The sequence below is a fragment of the Alosa alosa genome, chromosome 19, assembly GCF_017589495.1.
Source record: "Alosa alosa isolate M-15738 ecotype Scorff River chromosome 19, AALO_Geno_1.1, whole genome shotgun sequence".
Lineage (NCBI taxonomy): Eukaryota > Metazoa > Chordata > Actinopteri > Clupeiformes > Clupeidae > Alosa > Alosa alosa.
In genome coordinates this window covers 25,737,133-25,756,123 of record NC_063207.1, presented here as the reverse complement: position 1 = coordinate 25,756,123, position 18,991 = coordinate 25,737,133, and the positions used below count along the sequence as shown (strand labels likewise).

The following is an 18,991-nucleotide window of genomic DNA, read 5'->3' as shown; positions in this document are numbered from 1 at the left end:
AGAACTGTTGTGTGGACATGCGAAAGTAACAACGTTCATGATTTTGTCACTGTGGCAACCAGAGATTCGAGAATCCATGGTGGCAACATCGAACGTCATGATTGCTAACCAACTTAGACTAGCCACATTGACAAGGTTGTCTAACGTTATCGGAAAAGGGGTGCAAGTTGATGATACGAATTGAAAATAGCTTTTAAACAAACTTGCCAACGTGTCTTCTTGCCTAACTGTGCTAGTTAATGAACACATATGATTACGGTGTTGGGCGAGGTACTTCAGTACTGGTCTAAGATGCTGCCCAGGTGTTTGTACGCCTAACGTTAACCATCCAGTTTATTAGCCCAGATGATCACAACTTTTCTATCCTCATTTTTTGGCTGAGTTAGTAATTAATTAATTTACTTAATAGCAATTATTCATAATGCAGCTTTTTCGGAGTGCTATTCCATTCAGACGTTTTTATTCTGATGGAGAACCCGCACCACCAGCCAGCAGCACACCTGTCATCAGACCTCCTCCAGATGGTGGCTGGGGTTGGGTGATTGTATTTTCATCTTTTCTATATAACGTGTTGGTCTTGGGCTATCATAACTCATTTGGAGTGTACCTTATCAGTCTTCTTGACACATTTGGAGAGACGAGCCAAAAGACAGGTAAGAGGACAGTATAGGCTAGGGCCTACGTTAGATAAGATTCCATGTAGGCTAGTGTAGACTGGCAGCTTTGTAGGCCAAATGAGAGGAAAATACCATAATGGCCACCTGTTGAGGACATATTAATGTAGGCTTCGCTATCTCATCTCAAAAAGATCTCATTAGACAACAACTTTTGGGGGTAGTAGGCCTGTAGGCTACTGTTAACCTTTGTCCTAAGAAGACACAAACACACTGTAGGCCTACGCAAAGATTACTTAGCAAGCTGAAATATCATGTGGATCAGATTAAAAAGAACCGTTGCGAATGCACTATGCATGGTGAAACATTAATGTAAAAGCTAATATAAAAGGGGGGGAAATCCTGAAATGTATTCACATTGACTTGTCTTCCAGCCTGGGTCGGATCTATCAGCTATGGTTTCATCATGATCTGTGGCCCATTATCAGGGAAGCTAACTGTGAAGTATGGTGCCAGAGAAATCTCCATTATTGGATCCATTATCATCATGATCTCCATCATATGCTCTTCTTATGCCTCTTCCCTGGGTGTCCTGTTCTTCACGCATGGCTTTCTCACAGGAGTGGGTTCAAGCTTCGCTTTCACTCCAGGTTTTGCATAAATCACAATTTATTCTTTGAATACAATGCAATGAAATAAGAAGCTGGCCTAATCTCGCAACAGATTCTATCTAGAGGGATTGCAGAGCTACTTGAATGGAACAGTTTTGAACAAATCTTTGCAGTGGTTATGATGCCAACAACATTGTTAATGTTTTCTTTAACACTGAGATTGTACAGATAAGTGACAGATATTATAGTGTTATCTGGAGCAGCTGTCCATCTACATGTGCTATGCCACTTTCCTTGATGCATGGCAGGCATGATCATGATAAGCCAGTACTTCACGACCAATCGAGCTCTGGCCACCGGGATAGTGATGTCTGGGGGTGCAGCAGGTGCTCTGGTCCAGACCCGTCTCCATCAGTACCTCATCAACACGTTGGGCTGGAGACGGAGCCTGCGGGTCTTCTCCACTCTCATGATCCTGTGCATTATGGCAGGCTTCACCTACCTGCCCCTCAATCCAAAAGGTACCCCACCCCTCACATTCATATGCTACAGAGGCTGCCCAAAGTCCTTTTAGGCAAGGCGCTCCACTCGACGGCCATATTGCAACGTATTTTGGGCACTTATCGGCCATCTATTTCGGGCAGAACTGCCTGTGCGCAAGGCTTCACAACTCCAACCTTGCTGCAGCGGCGTGATCATAACACATGATTTGTACAATGTATTCACAATACATCACGATTGCCACAATGTATTCATACTGTATGTCGACTTTTGGCCGTGGAAGGGGCAGGATATGTGTAGACCAGTGCTTCTTAAACTAGGGGTCTGGACCCCCAGGGGGGTCGCCAAAAATATGGGAGGGGTCGCAAAATGATTTTTCTAAACATTTTTAGACAAACATGTTTAAGAACTGGGATATTCAGCCCTATATGTAGGCATACAATTTACAGTATACAAGGATACAAGGATACAAGGAAGTTTAGTGTACATTATAGTATACAGTGTTTCCATAATGTTCCTCTGAAAGTGGATGCTCTGTACACACATCTCTTTAGTTTACCAGTGACAGAACACAATGCAGCCTTCTTTTGCCACAGGATCGCCAGATATACATTGAGTGACTGCTAGTTATCCATTGGAAAATTATTAATCAGATTGTTAAAGGCTGCTATTGATAGTACCTTTGGTGTTGCACAGAGGACCACAGGCTCAGTCCCTGCTTCAGTCATTGCAAGCGCACCTGATTGATTAATCATCCACTATGTGGATACTGTTTTTTGGAATTGATTTAGATTAAGTTTTATTTAGTATAATTTGTATTTTAGTATATTTAGTATATTCTTTATCTTCTACAGTTATTATTGCTTAGTTGTGTTTTTTTATATTATATACTGTTAATGACTTTTTCTGCTGTTAGTGAATGTGTGTGTGTATGTTGTCTGTATGCTACTGTGACCTTGAATTTCCCCTAGGGATCAATAAAGTATTTATCTATCTATCTATCTATCTATCTATCTATCTATCTATCTACATAGCCTAGAGAACACATAGTTTTTGCCGGTTGGAGAGAAGGGGGTCGCGGGACTTGGCCAATGTTTTTGGGGGGGGTCGCCAGACATAAAGTTTAAGAACCACTGGTGTAGACAACTGCCATATTGGCGTTACAAACTAACCCCATGCCTTTCTATGGAGGATTTTTTGAGTGCTGTGTCTTCTCATTAGAAAGTCTCTGGGATTCCCTACACTGCATGGCCTCTCATGCAGATTCAATAGATAAACCCATAAAAAACATCCGTAATATACTTACTGCTTATTTAGGGGTCAGTCCTGATAATATTCAGTCTTGCATATGCGTTTGCATTTGTATTCCTATTGCAGGTTACAAAAGAAGTGTTGCTGATAATTTGAAAACCTCACCTTTAAAGAAATTTGTAGTTGATCTTGGTTTGTGGAAAGACACCGTCTTCCTCATCTGGGTAGTGGCTAATGGGCTGTGTAAATTTGGATTTTTCATTCCTTACGTGCATCTGGTGAGTGTCTGCTAAGTCTATCTGAAATATCATGCATGTGTGTGTCTGTCTCTTCCCCACTGTGAGCCTTGTATCTCTGGACATCTCCTGTTACAGATCAGGCACGCCGTGCAGCTAGACATACCGGTGGACCAAGCCACGAACATCATGCTGGTGTTGGGCCTGAGTAGCATGATCAGTCGCATCATCTTTGGCAGAATCTGTGACTCAGAGAAGATCAACCGCCTCTACTTTAATCAGGCCTCTGTCTTTTTTGTAGGTGGGTTCAGCCACAGGCTAGCACAAATGTTATAGATAGCCCATGCTCAAATTGCTCAGATTTAATAGTTGTAATAGTATGTAGATTATCTTTTCTTTGAGAGGGAAAATCAGTTTAGATTTATTCTTGCATACATACAGTAGATATTTGATAGCTTCTTATACATATATCTTGAATTTATTTTAGGCCAGATCCATGGGAAATGCATCAGCCATAGCCATACGTCTTGCAGAACATATGGATGAGTCTTTGTGTCTTTTTGCAGGCCTCTTATACCTGCTCATCCCCCTTCTTAAATCTTACGCTGCTCTCATTGGCTTTGGTTTTCTGCTGGGTATCGCGGATGCTGGAAATTACATCCTGCTCCCTGTGCTAACCTTTGACCTTATGGGAGCTGAGCGCATGCCTGTTGCCTGGGGGTTCATGCTTACTGTTAATGCTGTCAGCTGCTTTGGACCACCTTTTGCTGGTAAAATATAAGTGTTATTTAGCATACTGTAATTCTAATTTGATTAAATGGACTAGAATATTATCTGGGTTGTCTTTAGAGTGGCTTCATAGCTGATAACTGACTGAACTCTTGTCTGCTAGGCTGGATGAATGACATGACTGGGAGTTACAACCTGGGCTTCATAGTGGCGGGTGCTCTGAATGTTGCAGCATGCTTTGTTTTAGCTATCATACCATGTGCCCAGCGATCTAGACAGACACGTAAGAGCATCATCAATGTCACCATTGATCAAAACAACGAGATCAAGGAGTGGACTGAGGATATTCTCCCTTTCACAGTGGTAAGATCAAATGAACATATCCTGGAATTTGCCTGGTTTTATCCATTGCTTTATAGAACTATTCCATCATAGGAAAGTTTTAGTTAGGAAACATGTTTTTGTCTTTTAGGGTGATCCACCAGCTTCTACTTACGTGAACTACTTGTCCAGGACCAAGTTTCGCTGTCCAGAACTGAGTGATTCAGGACCATCTTTGTCAGATGCCCCTGAGGAGACTCAAATATAGGACACCTGCTAGAAAAAAGGCCTGGTAATAGCATGTGTGCGATTAAATTATTTGAATGAAAAAAGTTATTTTTGTGTCAGAAAAAAATAGCAGTAATGTAGCTGTTATTATATCCTTATTTAAAAAGACAGTACCAGCAATGTCCACTAGGTGACAGTATTTACTTTCTGGGAGTGTAAAGTACTGAGGTGTAATGGAGATTACATCCTAAATTTGATCTGAAATAAATTATCCGAATATATGCAGTATGATTTAGACATTTGAAGCAATAATGTAGAACTAAATTTAAAACAACCATTTACACTGAATTTACATTATGTCTGTTGTTAATGATTGAAAAATGTTGTACAACAGACTTGGCCTTGTGAAATCCTCAGTTAAGTTACATTTAAAGGAACACCAGGCAACATTTTCGTGTTAATTAATCATCTTCGTAAGTCGGTATATGGTTAAATGACTCATTACGGGGCGAATGAAGGCTCTCGCCCGCCCCTACTGCCTGTAGGAAGAATATCCCACTTGCAAGTTCGGGTGTATCCTACCATACGACCGAAGCAGGATCAGTTTACAGCACAGAGGCAGGCTAACGAAACGCTAGAGATTGTTGCAAACGTGTGTATAATGGCAGAGCCGGCGAAGAAGCAGCGAAAACCCTTGACGGAAGACGCAAAGAAAAGGAAAAGAGCTTCAGACCGAGCGAGGGGGAGTTTCGTAGAGAAAAAGCATCAGGCTTGCCTGGTGTCCCTTTAAATGTGTTTGACCCTGTACAAAACAGAAGAAAAAAAACGCTTGTGGATGTAAAATAGATAAACAAAATATTATATATAATATTTAGGAATTTGACACTTAATATTATATGTAATAATATATATATATAGTTAATAAATTAATTATTCAGGGACAATAGGACAGTAGCACCCATGGTATAACGGTGATCTATCTAACTGGTCACTGAGTTGTCTTAGCAGCCTTCTTTAGGGTTACCAAGGAGGACAGACAACAGGGTGCACTTTCCAATATAGCTGAACATGGCAATTAGTAGTAACAGTATGTTAAACACATCAGTTTTGGTGTCAGTATCTACTGTCAGGAACATTAGCCTTCTGTTCAGGGGACTAGCACAGAATTTAATATATTTCATGCCAAAGACTAAGTATTTGCCTTGGATAGTTATATACATACATACATACATACATACATACAAGTGACAATTAAATGTTCTTCAACTAACACAGTGTCATACTTGGTAATACTGTGCTGTATTAATGTTTTTTTAAAAAATGGGGGGAAATAAGTGGTCTTATTTTCAATAATTCAAAGTGGAAACCTTCATTTTGAATATTTTATTCTCTGTTCTGATTTATCATTGAAATGGTTCGTTTAGCTATTAGAGTAACATTAGTTTGTTAGAAAGCCTTGGACCACAAAATGAAAACCTTGTCAAGCCATTCACTTCAACAGCACACCTAAATTCATTCCTCTTAATAGTCTTGTAATATAATGAAGCCAGCCAGCCAGCAACATACCAAACAAATACATTTAGCAAACCACATCCATATCGTCAATGCAAAACGGCTTTTTTCGAGACTTCTATCTTGTCCCTCTGTGCTTCAGTTGCTCTGAAGACATCATCGAAGTCTTATTAATATTACAAAACAAACAACTCATAGGAAGGGGAGACAGTTGACTGCTAATGGTATTCCATTCTGTAAGTGCAACAAGTTCAAAGGGATTTGGCATACAAACACAATACAAAATCTGTCAGAAGGGTAGTGGAAAGTGCCGTCGATACTCTATTGATAAAATCTATCAGATGCATTTAGAACTAAAGTCTATCATAACGATTCCAGTTTGTGTGGAGGTTGTAGGTCAAAAGTACAGTAAACATTCTGTTATTACTGACTGCTAAATAACGGAAACAAAAAAAAGATAAATCTTAGAGCCCAGAGATCCTATTCCAGACTGGGGAAGTGTCTCTTAATTTGACAAAGGCAGGGAGAGTTCAACAGTCGCCGTACATTGACAGAAAAAAGCAGACCATGTGCTAGCCCAGTTCACATTCTTCATATAAAAGCCCCTCTGTCTAGCGGTTGACCATGCTCTCACAGTTCCTATAGCAACACACTGCCACCACCATCGGGGTCTGTTCTGCTCCGCACAATAGCAGCAAGTGGTACCAACCTGATTAGAGCCGTGTTATTGCTTAGACAGTGTCATATGTAGAGATGGAATAGTGTTTCGCTTGTTTGCCTGCGTCACTGTCAGAATACTGAGTGCACTCACCTTGAAGGAATTTTCCAAATGTGCCTTAGACTGACTCTACTCAAAAGCCACCTGATGTTAGCAAAACCCTCCATATTTAAATTGTCTTTGGCAATGTTTTGAGATTACACTTAAAGGAGCCAGGAATGATGATCCCTTTGACTACATATTATTCAAATTACTTATCATTGTCACTTTTGAATTATACCTGTCCACAGTCAATGCACACATTGTGCTCACAACTAGCATATTTAATACTATTTTTGAAATATTTTATCAACTGAGAATAAGTTCAGGTATGCCTTTTTGTTGAAATCAATATGTGTGGTAATACTTCCATAGATTTCCTCTCCAAATAGTATTTATTGTCCATCATAGTAAAATCATACTTACTTCTAATATAATAGTAATTGTCTTTTATTTGAAGAGGGCTTTGATGTACTGTAGCTGCTCATACACCTAAACAGTTAAAGGTGCAGTCTGTGACTCAGTTGCACGAAAAGTTGTTGACATTTGAGTGCAACAGCCAATCAAATGACCCCCATCCCTTCCATGCTCCTGAAGCACTGCGTTAATTGGCTGGGATTGTTTACAGCTCTGTTTGAGCCACTGTGTTGTTGCCCATTTACAGAGCCAGGACTTTTTGTTAGTGGTAACATCAAACAGACAGCTGGAGGACCAAAGAAGCAATTTGTTGAGTTTGACCAGATTTATCTGGGATTACAACCCCAAACTACAATTTGCATAGGACCTGTATTTGCACAATGGATAGGCTTTGTAGTTTTGATGTGCTATTTTCAACAATGGGCAACGACTTCAGGTTTCTTGCCATTAGCAATACTTAAATGTTCTCAAAACATCTATTTTTAACAACAATCACAAAAATCACCCAAGTGCACAAAACAGACAGTACACAGGAAAAGAAAATAGTAAAAGGATTATGTAAGTGATGTTGCTTCTTGACTTTGTTACAAAACATTGTCCTTTTAAGGCGCCCTTGTAAAACATTTTCCTCCCACCATGCAAAGAGACATTCTATTTTCGAGCAGTTAAACCGGGCATGTCAAACTCCACGAAAAGTAAAGCTTAAATGATTTAATCATGCTTTTTCCCACTCTCTCCATTCCAGTTTTTTGTCAGTTGTGAGATGTGGAAGAGAAATGGTCTAATTACATGTTTCTTTCCCCCCGCTCGGGCAAACTCAAGATGAATGGAAACAATATGCCCTTTGCCTCGATTGGTGCCTTCAGCGGTTCCTCCACAAATTGTGCATTTTCCTCCTCCACCACAAACTGCAGAGTCTGGGACTTGTTGACACAGTAGATGCAGTTACCAATGACAGCACACCTGAAGGGCTGGGGGCTGCTCTGCTGGAGAGAGGAGCAGTCGTGCCACATCTTCACAATGGTGTTGTACTTGAAGACGTTCACCCCTTGCTCCCTGTTGATGTCAAACCTGTAGATGAAGCTCTTGAGTGCCACCATGTCGGTGGAGCGCTTCCTACTGTTGTTGTAAGGGCATTCTTGCCATTCGTCCCTTTTGGGGTCATACCTCAGGAGGCGGTAGAACAGAGAGCCTCCGGATACATACAGCTCTCCATTGCAGGTGGTGGCCTCGTGGGCTACGGCAAAGGCTCCTTTGGGAAGAGGCGCCACAGTGGTCCACCTGTCCATCCGGGGGTCATATTTCTCCACAGTGAATAAGCACTCGCCACCAATAGCGTACAGGTAGCCATCCACAGATACCAGCTTGAGCTGTGAGCGTGCTTGGTTCATGGGACGCACCTCACTCCAGCGGTCGGTGATAGGGTTGTAACAGAACACTTTGTCAGAGACTTTGCCTTTGTCACCGTAGCCCTTGATACCCCCAGCCACGAAAAGGTAGTTGTACATTGTGCAAATTCCACAGCCCTTTGTGTTTATTTCCTCGGGCATCAGAGTCAGCGCCCGCCAGTCTTTTGTGCTCTCACTGTAATAATAGATCATGTGATTTTCCTCGAAGGAGGCCACGGACAGAGGGCTCTGCGGGCGGCTGTTATTCCGACTCTGGGGACGACTGCTGACACGGTCAAAGACGTCGTTGATCTCGGCCACCATAAGAGACTTCTTACCGTCCATTCTCGTCCTCAGGATGAGATCCCTCTCCGACCCTGTCAGACGGCCATAGACGGCAGGATCCTTCAGCACTTGCAGGAAATGATCACTCATGAACCGGTAGGCTGTCTCCTTCAGCTCACTCAGTCTCTGCTTCTTAGCTATGCTTAAAATCTCGTAGCAGTTCTCTGTGGTGATCTGTTGCGACATTGTATCCATCGCAGCTTGCACGGCACAAGGGATCTGTAGGATCTTGGCTCCAGTAATGACATCCACCACATTGTCCTTAGTTACATTCATTTGCGATGTGTAAACATAGTCTATCAAAGTAGTCAAAGTCTTGTAGTTGACGCCTTTCACTTTAAGAATGTCCCGGGAGAGACGGGCCTTGAAATAGTCACTTTTCTCGGCTAAAACCGATTTATGTGCTTGGATCTTTTGCCCGCCCACTTCAATGACTAAGTCAGGGTTTTCCCTCGATGAAGGGTCTCCTTTGACATTTCCTGTACTTCCCTCGGTCAGCTCTGGGTGTCCATGGACACTATTGTTCTGCGTGAGATGCGACATGTTAATCATATTGCCCAGGTCACATGGTGGCTCCTCTGGAACAGAACTGACATTCTGCATCTGACAGTGACTTCTCACAGCATTGCCCGCTCCGAACAGGGAGGAGTTGTCCAGTTCGTCTTTAGTCTCACTTTTGAAGCAGGGTCCGAGGCTGCAGGGAACCTTTGGCCTGGCGCCGTTGCTCTCCTCCTTTATGCCGTTTTTGTGGAGAGAGTTGTGGTGGTCTCTCTCGGGGTTGAGCTCTTGTGCTTTAGATGTGTCCAGTGGCTGGACATGATCCTGAAAACCACTGTCTCTGGACCCGCCGTCCAGCATACAGTCTCCCACCAATAAACCGATCACTGAGCTCCCCATCTGATCCTCTGGCACATTTGTGTCCCATTCTGTCCACTGTTGATGCAGACTTTGCTCGTCTCGCAGTAATTCCATGTCAGAGGCTGCATATGCTGCTTCAGAAACTCCTTGATTTTTTTCCACGGAGTTGATTGATGTACCAGGAGAGTCAGGGCTTGCTGCATGAAAGATGACGTCAGCTTCCACTGTGAATGTGTTTGGGCCTTGCAAAGCGACATTCACACTCCCTTGGTCAAAGTTCAGACTTTGAGCCGACATGTTGGAAGAAACACAGTCGTTCTGCATTTTGACACATATGAAACCACCTCAGGCATTTATGGAGGAAGCATGCCTCATATGCAGCAGATTCAGGATAGGTGGACTCACTGCATAGGGTCTTATGGCTGAGAGAACCAAGACTCCATTGACTAGTTTTTCATTTCTCTGACCACAAAAATCTTACTTTTCCTCCCTTGCAGCAGTTTGACTGTGTTTGCACTTTAGTCTGGAGTTTATGCAAATATGCAAAAAGTCCAATAAGATCACTGAAGTTCTTTTAAGTCTTGTGGGGCTGTCAACCTGTTTTAAGTGGGGGAAAAAAACAATTAACTGCTGATGTTGACAGTTACAGAAGTTAAACACACAGCATGCACAAAAATCACTAAATAACTGACAGTTTTCTACAGGTTGACTAACTGACTATAAAACATCAACCCATATTTCACCTTTGTATGTCATAGGGACACGACATATCAGTAAACATAACGGAACTCGGAGGGGCGCTATTAGCCTATATTCCGGGCAACCAAATGCATCTTTACAAAAAGTAAGATAACACGAAGTACGGCTCCAATATACATGCTATTAAGTAAAACAAAGTCTAAACCTTGTGTTGCCTAGAATCCCATATCCTTCACGTAGCCTAAACGTCTTAGCACAAAAGGTTTTCTTTTTGTGTTCTCGCGGGATCGAAACTAATACAATCCAAGTGACAAAGAATATGACACAATACAAAGTGAGAGCCCATCCCTATCAGCATGTCATATTCCAAGTGCTGACGAACGGCGCAATCCTTTATGTGTTAATCACGTTCCCGTGGGATAGACATAAGGAGCATGCTCAGTCAGCACGTCTCTGCTGACGGAGACAGGAGGATTATATGTCAATGAGAGAAAGGAGCATCCCTAGCCCACGATGCATATTATGCTCTTTTCATTTCAATGCATTGCAGGTTGCACCATTATATGGGCGCAGTAGGCTATGCAAACTATTAGGCTATACATTAACCCTCCATTGTGCAGCGCTCACCTAATGCGCAACGTTATTGTTTCTTTGCAATTTATGACAGGTTAAGGCGTGGGCCACAATCATGCAGTGCGACAGGCATCCCTAATGGCACATTTTGAAATATAACATCGTTAGGTCAGATACTCACTGAATAATCCGAAACAGTCTGAAGCAAAGGTATTCCTTGTCTCTGGCAAAATCCTGTTATGTAAGGTAGTCGCAGTCCCTAAACGGACTCAGTGATTTTAAGAGAAGCAGTTCAGTCCTTGCTAAGCCGTCGATAGTTAAAACTGGCTATTTTAAATTCCACACCACCACATCACATCGCTGCTCTGACGGTGTCCGCTGTATGTCATGACTCTCCGGTCCGGTGTGGTTTCAGGTATGGGTCAGCACTGACTATTGTCTCCAACTCACGTTGCCTTTGATAGATGCGCCGAGACGAGCAACAGTATGAAGTCCGTCTGGTATCACTCGGGGCTAACAAATGCGCGTTTATAATGGCAACACGCACATGTATTTTCCTCTCCAGAAGCCAGTCGAAATTCCCAGTATTTGTTCAGAATATATTCCGACGGTGTTATCCGATGTATAACCTGCGTGAGTGCCGTGACAGTGTTTTGAATGTACAGCAGACTCGGTTAGTTATTGATCTAAACCACACCCCCTTTTATGTTAACCCTACACACCAACCCAGGTTCTTGCGATGCGTAGTCGCGCTTTGAGGTGCAGATGGACATTCCTGCAGACACGTCGCTCCTCGACGCAGTGAATACCGAGACAGACGATGGGCCTCCCGATTTCTGGAGGGAAAGCCCAGCCTGTCTTTCATGTCGCCCTCATGGAATTTCTGATTGATTCCATGTCACTCCGAAAAACCTCGTGATTACTGTAAAAAGGGAGTATTGTATTACACAGGGTTGTGTAGACTACAGCTAATGGGAGAGGTATGCGACATGACCATTTTTTTTGCACATCCGTGTGCAATATAGTATATTTGTGTAAAATATGTTTGCAATAGCAATTGACTCAGACATTCATAAATAGTTGTATTAGTAAGTGGATCTTACAATAGAGTGAAAAAATATAAATAGTTATGCAACTGCGGTAATTACTAATTGGATACATTTTCTGTTAATTAAGCCAAGTTTTGTTGCAAAGTTTGTCATGGGGATGAGTTCAGTCGTGACTCGCAGGTGGTTATTTTCTGTCAGGGCTTTCAGCTGCAGTTCTTGACATAGCCTACTGAATGGATTTTCACATGGCCTTCATGGTGTAAAAATAGAGGCGCCTTATTGAGCCATCACAGGAACATCACAGATTTATCAACGCCAGGGATTACACAGCATTCCTGCTAGAAGGGAATTCACAGTGAAAGGAAGGGGGTAGGGGGTGTGGGTCTGAGGTTGAGGTCATAGATCTATGGACTGGAGATGAAGGGAATGAGACTTCGCTAATTCTACTAGCCCCAGTCAGATCTCGAGGGAGGCTGGAATGACAGAACTCCTGACTCAGGGATGTCTATCTCTCTGTCTGATGATGCTCTGACTGCAGTTAGCAGGATTTCCTTTGTGAGGCTGCCAGCTGCATAGTACTTGGGGGTGAATGTCGTTGTGCCATACCAGTCATTTATGTTTTTAGTTTTGAGATATGGAATTATGGGGGGAAAGTGGCTGCAATTATCACCCTTTTCAGTAGTTACGTTATAGCTAGGACGGAAGCCGACGTGCAGAGAGTGAATGTGAATTTGCAGAAGAAATTATATTAAATAAGTATAATAAATCAGTTTTACTGATATGGGTAGGCCAGAATTAATGATCAGATTAAAATTAACATGCCTATTCATGATTCACAAATACCACGACTAGTGCTGTGTTTGCTGGTGTCCCTGAGAAAAGACATGTTTTGAAGTTTACAGAGACCTTGCCTTTAACCAAACAGTGGCATTCACAGCGTCTGTTTGCACTTGTGCCTAATCTTGCTGCAGCACGTTGACTGAATAGGGAGATGACCTGTAAACCTCAGTCCTTTCTTGAAAACTGCTTGCAATCCATTCTTAAGCACTCATATCACCCAGATCCTTTGGCACTTCAGGCGAGTTCTTGTTCCAGCATGTGTTCAAGGCATACTACTATATAGTTTATCGATGGTTTGGAGCACTTATATAGCTGAGATAATATACAAGACCTGTACTGCTGTGGCTCTGGGGAAATGAATGGTAAAGTAATGAGAAGCAGGGACCATGTGTCTAAAATGGTCTCATATCCCCAGATCCTGAGTCAGCTAAGATTGATGTTTTAGGATGCATAAAAACAATGGCACGACTCAACACATTACTAAAAATGGTTAAATCTTTAGTACAATATTTAATAATTAATCATTTGAGACAAAAGCATAATTTGATGACAACACTAAATATGAAAATACACCAAAAAGATGGATAAAACATTTCATAAATGTTAATATACACACCAGGGATACACAGTACAATGGTTCAGAATAAAGCTCTGGGTTATCTTAAATACATTTTAAGTCTCAAGCTTAATTTAGATGTTTGATGAATTTCTCTTCTTTGATATAAAAGACAAAAACAAAATGACACCTCCATCTCATTCTACAATCACAATGGAAACCTGGCCAGCCAGTATTTCCCCCTCGTATCGTTATTACTCCATAGTTATTACAGAGGCTATCAGCAGAACTGCAGTCAAAACATCATGGCCATTCACTGGGCGTAGTTTACCTCCTACTACTGCATGTGTTGGCCTAAGACACGGAGCAGGTCTCGAAATATTTATGTTGGTAAAGAAGTAAAGAACAAATCATATCCATGTCTGCAGGGAAGTGTAAGAAAAGATAAGACAAGAGTTGTATCAGGAAGTTGACACATTGTGTTACTTGGATTTCTTGTAGAAACAGCAATAGAAGGATGGAAAATTCATACTATGCAAATTGCATATATTAAGCCAACGACGACTGCAAAGTAGACTCCTCCCTCAGAAGAAAAAAACAAACAAACAAAAGGAGTCAATAGTTGCAATAGAAACACATCCAGTCCATAACAGGATATTAGCCATGTTATTCCTCTTTTGTAAATTTGCTTTATGAAAAGACGTTTCAGTAAACAAAGGTGGGTTATGTGTTCATAACCAGAAGTCCATGTTGCAGGTGCCATGACTAAGTGGTTCCAAAGAGTTTTTGTCTGGGCCCTCCTATCCTATAATTAACACTGTTTTGAAAATCCCTTCAGATTGGAATCTTCATTCACTTAAATGTGATGTACTCATCTCTAAACGGTATTCCCTCATCATGTGACCCAACTATGAGCCTATATGTTCACTAGCAAACAAACTATCAGTGAGTTTCCATAGGAACCTGACTGGATTCAAGTAGGGTAGCAACCCCCTCTTTGATATCTGGCCCTAACAAAGAGCTCATAAAGAATAAACCGTGGGGCACTGTGGGTCTTAGTCTGGTGTGGATGCCCACCCTGTACTACCCTAAGTAGTCCTCCTCCTTTTTCCCCTCCTCACACATTAGCCAGAGGGATCTGCCACACCATAATTGTCGACATGGTTTCCTCATGTCGCGACTGTTTGGTCTTCCTGTTCACCCGGCGGTGACCCAAGCCTCCAGAGACGACGAGCAAAGAGCTCACGTCCACCTTCTGGCTGCGCTTGCCCTTCTGTGTGTAGGCCGGGTCGTTGAGCTGTTCGTAGATGGCACCGTCCTCCGGGCCGTGCTCCAGTGACCCCTGGGAGAGGGCCAGTGAGCCGCAGGACAAAGCATCCTCAGTGGTGGCTGAGGGGCTACTGGTGTCACCTGTGCAGATGCCTTGCTGGTCCTGGACGCAGTTTGGGGCCGCGCCAGGCGAACAGGGGAGCCTCTCCCCCTCGGGGGGCCCTGGCTGGCTGGGTGGGCTGCCGGCGAGGCTGCCCTGTGGTAGGTTGCACACTGCCGCTGCCATGGTGAGAAATTTGACTGGACTGTTGTGAGCGTGGAAAGACACCATGCCTCTGCCTGTGTTTACAAACCCCATCACACACAAACACAAACACAAAATGTTCACACAAACACAAACACACACACACACAAACACAAACACACACAAAATGTTCATTAGTTGAGACTCAAATACTAAAATGTTTTTGCTTAACTTTCCTGAAAATGTGAGAGTAAATTATAAACCCAATTATCTTGTAAGAAATTTCATGGTGGTCTCGATCTACTTTGGAGGTGAAGGAGGAATTTAAGGATTCTAATTACAGCTCACTTCAGATGCTCGGTCATCTTAGAGAAACATTAACATGCCACTTGCAGCTCCAAAGTCTCAAATAGTTTTGTGACAGACAAAATATGCACTAACCCTAGGGCCACACTGTACCTTGCATTGCTATAGACCCCCTTGTCTGTTCAGCCACTGATTGATGTTGCAGGGGCGTAAAACGACTTGCTTTCAACAGCAAACGCAAGGGAGTCGCCCATTTTGATCACAAAGGCCATTTAGCACGGAATGAGGCTCTCAGCCAGCACTCCAATTATCAGGATACAATATCTCTGTGAGAGAAGGTCAGCTACTAAAATAAACCAGTCTGGGCCTGGTCTTCCTGTCTAATTACTAAACCAACATTACCCCCTCCAGACCCACCTAAAGCTGCATGGCAGCTGGAAGGCGGCAGCGTTGGGTTTTGATGGAAGGAGTTCATTGGAAAGGGTGTCATTATCCAGGATCCACAGGATCACCATGCTTTATAGGACAGTGCTCACCTGTGACTTTGGGGATTCCCTGGAGTCGAGGGACAGACAGAGCCACGATCACACCCAAGTTGGTCCCCACGAGAAGCAGGCTGTGACACACAAGTAGACTGCTCACGGAAACCCTCTGGTGCCCTAGGAGAGTAAGACACATTTCTACATCCAATTCCTACCACAGTGACAAGACAGAAGAAACTGAATTATTACTTTTTTTAATCCCATTTTACAAGCCAAATGGTAGCCTGAACACTAAGCACTACATGTTTAATTTGTAATGAAGCTATAACATAATTATGAAGTCCTTCTTGAACCCATTTACCATTGAAGTGTAATATTTTATGAGAATCTGTGATTCAGTGTTAGCATGGAAGAATATTAATGGACACTTTCATGGAGCCGCGTAGGTGTGAAATATCAGAAATCTGAGAGAAAGTTACTATGGCAATGGTGCCTAATAGCAAATGGTTTCCTAGGAAACCTATAACATGTTGCTCAGGAACACAATGAGGTTTCACTTCGATATCTCCTAACAATGCATGTGTTCCCCTTCAGGCTGCTCAAATTAAAATGTTGCACAATATTTCAATAGTTATGCAATAGAGTGGACTAATTGCAACACTTCTGTGAGGCCAGCAGAGTCTTGTACTGGGTAAATGCCTAAGGGAGGAGAGAGTGCTCTGTAACTGATCTAGTAAGGGTTAAGTCGACACAATCAATTAGGAGTAAAATGCTGCTTTGTGATTTCGCCGAGCAACGGTCAACATAGCCCTTCTGGGAACAATGGCTGATTTGGCTCGGAGTCAGTTCACTTCTAATCACCCGCTGTGGGTGAGTTGGCCCATTTGCCTAAGCTAAGCTAACCTCATAGCACATTAGCTTCACCATAGGAACCCTGATACTATAGCAACAGTTAGGAGAGCACGAGGCTAGCAATTACAGTTGCTCAGATTTGTTACAAATTGAATACAAATGATTCAACTGAAAAAAGGGCTCCAGGTGAATGGACCCTACAGTGGCATCTGCTCATATGAGTGGTGCAATTGTGTGTGCTGGGGTCAGCCGAATCTCTCTGACCAGTCGCATGTGTTCTGCTGAGGAACACTGAATAGTCAGAGTGCAAAGCCCTTAATCCCTTGAGGCTGCAAGATTGCGAGATCCCGATGGTGTGGCCTGACCCCTTCTCTGACCCCTCTGAGAGAAGCATCATCTCTGATGACTACTTTACACAGCTGGACAGAACACGTCATTTTCCAGCTAAGCATGAACTGAAAGACTCTGAACTTGCCTGACAGTCTGGACTTGGCTGACCTACTTTTTTCATTTTAAGGTGGGAAAAAGGCTGATAATTTCTCAACATGTTCAGAGCAACCCCCATATTATTCCAGTTCCCCAGGCACAGCCTGTACTTAAAAGAAGCACAACCAACATCAACATGTTATGGGCACATTTCATTCCCCACACAACAGGCTGGCTTTGATGTTTACCTATACAAGGTAGATCACAAGATTAGGACCATTTGAACTTGAGCCATTCTATAAAAAAACTATGAAAAAAAAAGCTGGCCTCATGTTACAGTCAGATCCAGGTTTGGACAGAGTACAGTAGGTGTGGACTTCACCCCCCCCTCTCTCCGAGCTAGCAACTATGTGCAGCAATTGCAGAGGTGGCTGCCCAGAAACACTAATGAAGAGGCTGGAGGTGTTGTTTGCTGGCCCTTGCTTGTTTATGCCCATTAGTGCACACGGCTGGATATGTAGGTCACCAGAGACAAAGCCTCCAGCCCAGGCCCTCCCCTCTCCCCTACCAGGCCCGCAGGTCGGGGCTGACCAGAGAGCATCTATCAGGAGAGCGCAGAGTGGCAGGATAGCCATGACGCTGCAGATCCTGCTTTCACGGGAGATTTACCTTTGGCTTACATTATTTTTGAATCAGTGCATTAACACAGGGACATTATGGAAAGGGATAGTGGTTTTAGAGACATACGGTATGTACAGTCTGTTGTGGCAGTAATCTTGAGAAAGTAATAAGGGGCTTACTAATTTATGTGTTTGATTTCACCAGCTGTGCATAATAATTGCACAACCTCTTTTATTCAAGTGAAAACTCCAAGCCAGCTTAAGTTTTGAGTCCTAACAAAATAATTGTTAAACTTAACTGAGATCAAAAGGCACTGAACATATGGAATACTTGCTTTAAAAGTTTATACTTTTAAAGTATTTTTTTTTCAACATGAATGTTTGTCTGCAACAGAACCAGCGTAGAGAAAGCATGTGTTTACACTGGAGCAGTTCTTGCACTTTGAATGTGGTATTGTGTCCTAATTGAAGCCTAGGGTTAGCCTAGAAATCTAGACGCACCCTAGCGGCGGCAAATTAATTTGCTCAGCCTGTACGTCTAGTACCAAACCATAGGGATTTCTATTGGCTGACGCCGTGGACGTCATCCAATCACAGCGCTCTATTTTGTTAGAGAGTCTTAAGGCGGGCTTAACAGGATAACAACAGTCCTGCGACGGTGAACAACAAGGAAGGTGGCTATGGCGAACGAAGAGCGGTTGTTTGAATCGGTGTTGGCGTCAACTTTGGAGGAGCTGGACTTGTGCTTTTCTTTGAAAGTTGAGCACCACAATGCACTTAAGTCATTCCTTTCGAAGAAGGATGTATTTGCTGTTTTGCCGACCGGATACGGATATGGTCGTAGCGCTGGCCTATTGCATGCCTAGGCAGTTTGAAAGACAATCTTATTCCCGCCCCTTGGATTAAGCGAGGTGAATGGTTTGATTCCAGACTATACATTTCAATGATATAGGATGGCCCGCCAGGCTAGCCTAGGGTGAAATTAGGCTGCCGTTGCTAAAGAGATAACCACAGGTCAAGAATTCTGTAATGGTGACATCACTATTGACATCAACATCCCCTGCGGAGCTTTCGGCCCCAACTGCAGGTCAAGCTGCTGTGGGTCCTGAGTCTCTGGCCTCACTAGTGATTGCTTAATGTAATCTCAGCTCAAGAAAACACTTTTCAGTGTATTAAGTTTCAGTTCTCCTGCACAGAAACACAACTCCACCCTGAATGACACACAAAGGTTGGCCACTCAACCCATGTGCTGAGATTCCATTAGAGAAGTTTGTGTGGAGTTTTAGGTTTACCCTTATCATACCCAT

The 18,991-nt window shown here is 42.9% G+C and overlaps 3 protein-coding genes and 1 long non-coding RNA gene across 7 annotated transcripts in view; 2 read left to right on the top strand and 2 right to left on the bottom strand.

Annotated features, from left to right (window-relative positions):
- Window positions 1-54: 54 nt before the first annotated feature.
- On the top strand, window positions 55-1,624 carry LOC125284262. The gene is made up of 3 exons (XR_007191845.1): window positions 55-653; window positions 1,049-1,264; window positions 1,534-1,624. It is a non-coding gene; the product is annotated as an uncharacterized LOC125284262 (long non-coding RNA).
- A 2,273-nt stretch (window positions 1,625-3,897) lies between these two features.
- LOC125284261 (monocarboxylate transporter 14-like) lies at window positions 3,898-4,776 on the top strand. Its single transcript, XM_048228146.1, has 3 exons — window positions 3,898-3,983; window positions 4,106-4,305; window positions 4,415-4,776. Exons 1-3 carry the CDS (start codon window positions 3,902-3,904, stop codon window positions 4,529-4,531), a joined length of 399 nt encoding a protein of 132 aa, XP_048084103.1. The 5' UTR covers window positions 3,898-3,901; the 3' UTR covers window positions 4,532-4,776.
- A 1,083-nt stretch (window positions 4,777-5,859) lies between these two features.
- LOC125284627 (kelch repeat and BTB domain-containing protein 11) lies at window positions 5,860-11,785 on the bottom strand. Of its 2 annotated transcripts, none has more exons than XM_048228651.1 (2): window positions 11,222-11,785; window positions 5,860-10,365 (listed from the first exon to the last, which is right to left on the bottom strand). In XM_048228651.1, exon 2 carries the CDS (start codon window positions 10,090-10,092, stop codon window positions 7,963-7,965), a length of 2,130 nt encoding a protein of 709 aa, XP_048084608.1. In that variant the 5' UTR covers window positions 10,093-10,365; window positions 11,222-11,785; the 3' UTR covers window positions 5,860-7,962. The 2 variants fall into 2 exon arrangements, with proteins under 2 accessions (XP_048084608.1, XP_048084609.1); XM_048228652.1 differs by lacking the exon at window positions 11,222-11,785 and adding an exon at window positions 10,673-10,765.
- A 1,634-nt stretch (window positions 11,786-13,419) lies between these two features.
- The window catches only part of arhgef10 (Rho guanine nucleotide exchange factor (GEF) 10), a 54,313-nt gene continuing 48,741 nt past the window's right edge, over window positions 13,420-18,991 (bottom strand). For all 3 annotated transcript variants that reach the window (XM_048227406.1, XM_048227407.1, XM_048227408.1), the window contains 2 exons: window positions 15,841-15,963; window positions 13,420-15,093 (listed from right to left, as the gene is read on the bottom strand). In XM_048227406.1, coding sequence (XP_048083363.1) covers window positions 14,603-15,093; window positions 15,841-15,963 — 614 coding nt within the window. In that variant the 3' untranslated portion in view covers window positions 13,420-14,602. The remainder of the gene's footprint in view (window positions 15,094-15,840; window positions 15,964-18,991) is intronic.